The 8,601-nt window shown below is 31.7% G+C and overlaps 2 protein-coding genes across 2 annotated transcripts; both read left to right on the top strand.

Annotated features, from left to right (window-relative positions):
- The first annotated feature begins 2,327 nt into the window (after positions 1-2,327).
- On the top strand, positions 2,328-3,046 carry Tsp_01162 (conserved hypothetical protein). Its single transcript, XM_003376932.1, has 3 exons — positions 2,328-2,384; positions 2,594-2,740; positions 2,981-3,046. The coding sequence occupies exons 1-3, from the start codon at positions 2,328-2,330 to the stop codon at positions 3,044-3,046; spliced, it is 270 nt and encodes an 89-aa protein (XP_003376980.1).
- A 1,748-nt stretch (positions 3,047-4,794) lies between these two features.
- Tsp_01161 (putative KH domain protein) lies at positions 4,795-6,471 on the top strand. The gene has a single exon (XM_003376933.1). The coding sequence runs from the start codon at positions 4,795-4,797 to the stop codon at positions 6,469-6,471; it is 1,677 nt and encodes a 558-aa protein (XP_003376981.1).
- The last annotated feature ends 2,130 nt before the right edge of the window (positions 6,472-8,601 follow it).

Consider the following 8,601-nt stretch of genomic DNA (forward strand, 5'->3'; position numbering starts at 1 on the left):
CAATTGCCGTGTAGCAAGCATAACAATTACTTTGAAGAGGAGCTGTAAAATGGGTACAGTTTTATTTGTGCAATGGCAAAAGATTCATTTAAGCACTTTGTATGGAATGAAAAGCAAAATTTTGAAAAGCATTTTGTTGAATAAAAATGCTTATGAACTTTGCAGTGAAGCAGTGGTGAAGCATTTTTTTCAGTGGTTTGTGTTCAATTTAAAATTTCTCGTTGTTTCTCTAGCGTGAGTGTTTATGACATTTCTTATAAAAATGAAACGAATTTGTTATAACAACAATTTTACGAAGGATCTGTGACTATTCTATATATATACAAGCATACCTTGCTTAACTCTTTTTTTTGGCATGTCACGTGACTCATTTCTCATTAAAGAGGTAAATTTAGCTAAATATTATTAACAGTACTGAAATGATTTTGTTACATCACACTGCTTGAGTTAATGGGTACATTCTATCAGTCATATACGGTATCTGGGTTGGATTCTGTTAGTTTTTATATTTTGATCATACATTTTAGGTGTGCTGTGTTTGTTCATCATCTCACAACGACGGCCTTAGCAATAGTGATTTGAAACAACTGGAAGAGCTGGGCACTGATGATCAGCCAGCACTCATTGCTTCAAAAGAGGATATACCTTTGAGAAAATTCTAACAGCAAAATTCCTTAAGAACCGCATCACCAACGTTATACAAATCATAGATCACTTCATAGAACAGGATTTTGTTCATGAGTTGCAAAGAAGCTCCAAAGCAAGTCGGGATGTTCTTGAAATAATATCTTGTTATCAAGAAATTCAACATGAGAGAAAACGTAAGGTGAGACAGTAAACACTTGATGATTTCATCACCAAGAAACCCAACATTGGGGAATCAATGGCTTGTCCATTATGCAAATGATTATTAACATTATCAGTATAGTAAGTGAACATTTTTATAAATATTTCAAATAAATTTTATTGTGGAAATTCTGACTTTTGTTAGAATCAATGAATGTATTGTAAGCACATGCTATAATGTCCTGGTACAATGCTGTTTTGCTTAAAGCTTTTTTTTCAGGAACTGAACCAGAGCGTCAAACGGAGTAGGCTAGTACAAAGAAAAGTAACCATAACTGCTGAATAATTACAAAACAAATGATATGAGGAAGATATGAGAAGAACAATATAAATAATACTGATAAAGCAATATTTACAAAAAATAATTACATGTAGCAATTTTACCATAAATTGCTAATATTCTATTTAATCAGTAATAAATGGTAGAAACAATATTTTGGACAGTAAAAAAATAGCACAGCAATTATAATCGTAATTGTTAGTGATGAATATTTAAATAGCAAACAAAAACAGCATTAATAGTTATTGAGAATCACTTTGATTAGTTTATGTAATAAAATTGTTCATAACAATAACGGCGGGATACGGCTGTGCGCGTGATCCTTTGCCGGCGTGAAATGTTGAAAATGGTATCTCCGGGCTATGTAACTGAGGTAGCTCCTCGCCCGCATTTAAAAGCGCATATAAAAATTTTTGATAATTTTCATAACTCATGAATTTATCGATTAATGTACATGTAAGCTTTATGATCGCTTTAGATTTGTATTAAAACCAAATTTCGCTTTTTCAATTTTCTTTCGTTTTTCTCAGACGTCATTGGGTGCTTCTATACAAGTTCACTTTGAATGTAGTAGTTTTCGATAGAAATAAATGCGAAATGGAAATAAAATAATTACACAACCCATGTCAAATTTATGTTAGTATTCTCTGTATTTATTGGAATAGTTTTGTGATATCTTTTTATACGATATATAATACAAATGGCATAGATTTTGAAAATTGTAGTAAATTTTTATTGGTTGCTTCATGAGTGCAATTAATATTGTGCAATTTAGATGTAATGAAATTTTCAATTATATGCAGCCGTGGATTTCATGAGAAATTTGCCAAAACAGCTTGTCAGAATAAATGATACTTTATAATAGAAATAAACAAATATCATTGCAAAAATTTTATATCAAAACTCATCACGCTTTGCATAATATATACACTTTTTATACGCGCTATAACCTTAGCTATTTTTGGAAGATGGAAAGCGTTTTTTCCAAATTTTCGATTGTGACCGATAAGTGAATGCAAATTAGATATACGGTCTAGTATTCGATTCAACACAATTTATTGTGTTAGTTCAATTTGACGTAAAGGCGTTAACTGGAGTTCCCGGTGTGGCTTGACTTATGACAAAGAGTATGAATGAATTGGATTATTCTGTATAATAGCAACAGAATACCTTAAAACAATTGACCAGGTATGGAGTCGCTATGCATTCTGCCACGGTAGCAGTTAAAGTTACCCTCAACGTTCCAAATGTGGTACCAGTAAGTATTGAAATTATTCTTGGTTTGGATTCTGCTACTTTTCATATATTTGATCATATATTTTTGGTGTGTTCTGTTCAATATTTCACAACGACAATGATGATTTGAAACAACCAACAGAAAGAGCTATGCACTGATAATCAACCAACAGTCATTGATTCAAAAGAGGATATACATTTGAGAAAATTCTAACAGCAAAATTCCTTAAGAACCGCATCACCAACGTTACACAAATCATAGATCACTTCATAGAACAGGATTTTGTTCATGAGTTGCAAAGAAGCTCCAAAGCAAGTCGGGATGTTCTTGAAATAATATCTTGTTATCAAGAAATTCAACATGAGAGAAAACGTAAGGTGTGACAGTAAACACTTGATGATTTCATCACCAAGAAACCCAACATTGGGGAATCAATGGCTTGTCCATTATGCAAATGATTATTAACATTATCAGTATAGTAAGTGAACATTTTTATAAATATTTCAAATAAATTTTATTGTGGAAATTCTGACTTTTGTTAGAATCAATGAATGTATTGTAAGCACATGCTATAATGTCCTGGTACAATGCTGTTTTGCTTAAAGCTTTTTTTTCAGGAACTGAACCAGAGCGTCAAACGGAGTAGGCTAGTACAAAGAAAAGTAACCATAACTGCTGAATAATTACAAAACAAATGATATGAGGAAGATATGAGAAGAACAATATAAATAATACTGATAAAGCAATATTTACAAAAAATAATTACATGTAGCAATTTTACCATAAATTGCTAATATTCTATTTAATCAGTAATAAATGGTAGAAACAATATGTTGGACAGTAAAAAAATAGCACAGCAATTATAATCGTAATTGTTAGTGATGAATATTTAAATAGCAAACGAAAACAGCATTAATAGTTATTGAGAATCACTATGATTAGTTTATGTAATAAAATTGTTCATAACAATAACGGCGGGATACGGCTGTGCGCGTGATCCTTTGCCGGCGTGAAATGTTGAAAATGGTATCTCCGGGCTATGTAACTGAGGTAGCTCCTCGCCCGCATTTAAAAGCGCATATAAAAATTTTTGATAATTTTCATAACTCATGAATTTATCGATTAATGTACATGTAAGCTTTATGATCGCTTTAGATTTGTATTAAAACCAAATTTCGCTTTTTCAATTTTCTTTCGTTTTTCTCAGACGTCATTGGGTGCTTCTATACAAGTTCACTTTGAATGTAGTAGTTTTCGATAGAAATAAATGCGAAATGGAAATAAAATAATTACACAACCCATGTCAAATTTATGTTAGTATTCTCTGTATTTATTGGAATAGTTTTGTGATATCTTTTTATACGATATATAATACAAATGGCATAGATTTTGAAAATTGTAGTAAATTTTTATTGGTTGCTTCATGAGTGCAATTAATATTGTGCAATTTAGATGTAATGAAATTTTCAATTATATGCAGCCGTGGATTTCATGAGAAATTTGCCAAAACAGCTTGTCAGAATAAATGATACTTTATAATAGAAATAAACAAATATCATTGCAAAAATTTTATATCAAAACTCATCACGCTTTACACAATATATACACTTTTTATACGCACTATAACCTTAGCTATTTTTGGAAGATGGAAAGCGTTTTTTCCAAATTTTCGATTGTGACCGATAAGTGAATGCAAATTAGATATACGGTCTAGTATTCGATTCAACACAATTTATTGTGTTAGTTCAATTTGACGTAAAGGCGTTAACTGGAGTTCCCGGTGTGGCTTGACTTATGACAAAGAGTATGAATGAATTGGATTATTCTGTATAATAGCAACAGAATACATTAAAACAATTGACCAGGTATGGAGTCGCTATGCATTCTGCCACGGTAGCAGTTAAAGTTACCCTCAACGTTCCAAATGGGGTACCAGTAAGTATTGAAATTATTCTTGGTTTGGATTCTGCTACTTTTCATATATTTGATCATATAATTTTGGTGTGTTCTGTTCAATATTTCACAACGACAATGATGATTTGAAACGACCAGCAGAAAGAGCTGTGCACTGATAATCAACCAGCAGTCATTGATTCAAAATAGGATATACCTTTGAGAAAATTCTAACAGCAAAATTCCTTAAGAACAGCATCACCAACATGGTACAAATCGTGGATCAGTTCATAGAACAGGATTCTGATAAGTTGATGTAATAAAATTGTTCACAATAACAATATTCACATTAAAAATCTTTTCAATTATAACTCCTAAGAATGACCTACTTTTAAAACCATAACACTTTAAACAAAACTGAACTTTAAGCATTCACTTTAAAAGCAGCAGTTTTAAAGTTGGGCTATGGATATATAAAATAGGTTGATTGAAGTCACAAAGATCATTCTCTCATTCTTTCAATTATCACAACAGCAGTATGTCTTCGTTAAGTCAGCTGAGCAAAACAGTAAAGCAAGTCGATGAGGATTCCACCGAGCAGTTCATCACACAGCTGATAATTAATGTTGAAGAACACATTCTGCTTCATCATGTGAACAAGTTGCTTGCATTGCCAATGATTCAGCACATTATTCAGATTCCGACGCCTGAACCAAGTGGACAAATTAAGAAAGGGTTCGCAGAAACATGCTATTCAACTGCAGGTTTGCCGTATAATATGACAGGCAGAATAATTGGCCCGCGTGGTTGCACTGTGAAAGCTATTCAACTATTATGTGGATGTGGCATCGAGTTGAATTTCATAAAATATAATTTACTGCTAATCCAGATATTCGTTGAACCAGATTACGAGAGCATTGTGAAGTTCAAAATTTGGAAAGCATTTCAGCTCATTTATTGTTTGCTTCGCATGGATCCTTCAGGAAAAGATATGGTGCGAGTAATTCAATCTGATGATTTCAAATTCTATGAAAGCCAGGTTGAAATCATCATAAAATTCTTTATCATTCAGCAGCATTGTCATTCTGATATAAATGATGTAAGTGCTGTTTCAAGTAACCATTACTCAGTGGGTAAACGATTTTCAGTGGAAATGCTTAAAGTATTGGAAAAGCAAATGCTGACCAGTCACATGAACAACTTGCTAGCATTGCCAATGTTCCATGATATTTTCAGCATTCCATCACCAGCAGCGAGTGGTAGAGTTACAAATGGATATGCTAAGAAGATCTATTCACTTCTCGACTTTCCATTTAATATTTCAGGCAGAATAATTGGTCCTCGTGGTTTAACTGTGAAAGTGATTCAAACAGTTTGTGGATGCCGCATCCGACTGCGTTGGAAAGAAGTCTATGCGCTACAAATCGAAGTATTCGTCGAGCGTGATTTTGAAAGTATTGTGAAATTCAAGCTTTGGAGAGCATTTAAATGTATTAATTGCTTGCTAAAATCGTTTTCTTCTGACGAAGACATGGTGAATGCAGTTCAATTAAAGGATTTGAAATTCTATGCAACTCGAGCTGAAATGTTGAAGGTTCATTTTCCCGTTAATTTATGTGGCGCAGATTTGTTGAATGCTCCATTAAATGAGAAGAATTCATTCATCACTGTAGGTATAGTAGATATGTTTGAAAAACTTGAGGAAAATATTTTGCTTTATCACATGAAGAATTTGCTAACATTGACACGGCTGCAGAACTTTCTTCATCTTCCGCCACCTGTACAAATTGGAGAAATTGAAAACGCATTTGCTACGAAGATTTATTCATCTTTGCACTACCCATTTGATGTTGCAAAAAGAATAATCGGTCCTAATAGCTTAACTGTAAAAGCGATACAAAATATTTGTGAATGTCGTATCCAGCTGCTACATGAAGAAAATAACACGATAAAAGTAATGGCATTCGCTGAAAATGATTATGATAGCATCTTGATGTTCAAACTTTGGAAAGCGTTTCAATGCATTAATTGCCTACTTGAAATCCATCCATTTTATAAAGACTTTGTGGGCGAAATTCAGCAGGCGGATTCTCAGTTTTGGGAACGTCAAATGGAAATTATTTTCAATAGTCTTCCAATTATTTCCAGTCTGCCAGTGTCACAGTATGATTCCACCTTTACTGTTTCCAGTGAAAATTTAAAAAAAACGTGCTAATTGTATTTATAAATTTTGTTGTTTTAATGTTACTGAATGCATGAAAAATGCTTCATCATTTTGAATGATTTTATTATTATCTTAATTCTTACCCAACAGTTTCTGTTGTTTATCATATTCACAATTCATTCTAATAATTCATAGCTAATTTTAATTTTGTAATGATGTTTCTTATTTGGCATTACTCTTTATCATAATTTTTCAATGTTCAAAGTTGAAAGTGCATTATCAAATAAATAATAAAATTTAAATTTTTGCTGTATTGTCCAGAAAATGGTAGTGAATCTGAGCATAAATTTTACTTACAATACCATCAGTCACTACCTTTGAGGAAACACAAGATCATTTTAGAAAGGTCATCTGAACACAAGGGCATACATTTGGGTTCTTTCATGTATACTGTTAGGGTTATACTGTTAAGAGAATAGGCCTTCTCTGCAAGTGCAATTGCTAGAACGCGTTGAACGCGCTATTCTATTGGACCTTCGTATCGTTGTCTTATTGGTTTTCCTTCTCCAATTGCTCATTGACTCAAACCCTCTACTTGTGATTACGTACAATATCATATCATTTCATTCGTTCAAATATTTCCATTTAGAATGATGTAACTTCAATAATAATGACGCAGTAATAATAATGAAAATATTTGTTATTCCAACATTTTCAATCCAAATTTATGAAGTTTTGCCATTCATTTAAATTATGAACTTACTGAAGACTATACTTCATAGCGATCAACACTTTTAACAATAATTATTTTCATCATTCCATATTTTATTGCACCAAAAGGCGTTATATCAAATGAGATATTAATAATACAAATCGAACACAAAAATAAGACGGTATTCATGCTATTCACATCCACAAGGCATAAATACATAATAGCTGGCTTCTCATTAATAAAACTGATTGCAAAAGCAATGCAGAGACGCAAAAAATTTCTGGATCTCATTTGCATTTTCAGCCTGAACATTGTATACGTTTGATTGTTCACAATCTATTCCGTTGACTTGGCAATTGTAACGGTGGTGTCAAATCCACAATAGAAATTACTTTATGAAATCAGTTGTGTACTATAAAAACTAGGCAAACTCACAAGCACTCGAAAACAAATGACAAAGTAACATCCTCAGGATTTTGGCAATTGTTTGCCTTTTCATTGAATAATTGTTTATGTTCATTCTGCTAAACATGCTTTTGAAACCATATAACAACATTAAGTAAGGTTTTCATAGTGAATTCCATTTACTTTATTTGCAAGTAAAACAAATGAAAATCAGATTATTATCACGTTATTGAATTTATCAAATATGTAAATTTGCAAAAATATGCATGTTAAAGCAATCACTTCACATAAAACCCTTAATAAAGAGGTGTCTTTATTTTGGGATTGTATAATAAACGTAAAGGAAATCATTACGATTTCCAAAACAAAAATTCTGTACAACAAATATTTGTCGTACACGTTTCAGTTACCTTCAAAATGAATTGAACGGTATGAATCGCATTTTCAATGAAATTCGTCTGTTGTAGTAGAAAGTTGAATTTTAAATTGGGTTTTGTAATTGAATTTAGTCATATAAAAACATGAATTATTAAAATTCTCAGTATTGTTATTCATTTATTTATTAAATTATTCGCTATTAGTCGATATTAGTTGTGCATCATTTTAAGATGATATTCGAAAATCAGATCTGCGCTTGTGGAATTGAAGTGCGAAATTTGCATTATTCATCTCAAAAAATAAATAAATAATTTATAAATTGAATATAAAAATTAAACATTATGTGGAATGAAAAAAATATTTCATTAAAACGCAATTTGTGTGCTACTTGTGGATCTCTTCAGTATTTGCACTGAATTAAAAAAAACAGAGATATCTTTCAATACCAAATAATTTCATATTGTAAGCATGTTATGGACAAGAATTAAACCGGGACTTATTACACTATATGTTTTAATCGTTCAGTACGTCTATTCGATTTTTAATTTTAATTTTTCCTATTAGAAGAATTGAACTTCATGGGAATCATTTAATGATTTCCTAACTTTCCTAAGTAAAGTTGTTAAATATATTGATATGAAGGTTTGTAATTCCACTGCCTGATTGGTATTGTTCTTCTAATAAAA

Source organism: Trichinella spiralis (assembly GCF_000181795.1).
Source record: "Trichinella spiralis strain ISS 195 chromosome Unknown Scfld4, whole genome shotgun sequence".
NCBI lineage: Eukaryota > Metazoa > Nematoda > Enoplea > Trichinellida > Trichinellidae > Trichinella > Trichinella spiralis.

Bases quoted from the DNA above. Each gene is read 5' to 3' on its own strand.
- Tsp_01161 (XM_003376933.1), top strand. From the start codon at position 4,795: ATGTCTTCGTTAAGTCAGCTGAGCAAAACAGTAAAGCAAGTCGATGAG.
- Tsp_01162 (XM_003376932.1), top strand. From the start codon at position 2,328: ATGCATTCTGCCACGGTAGCAGTTAAAGTTACCCTCAACGTTCCAAAT. The intron at 2,385-2,593 runs GTAAGTATTGAA...AAATTCCTTAAG, and splicing joins ACGTTCCAAATGTGGTACCA to AACCGCATCACCAACGTTAC. The intron at 2,741-2,980 runs GTGTGACAGTAA...CTTTTTTTTCAG, and splicing joins AACATGAGAGAAAACGTAAG to GAACTGAACCAGAGCGTCAA.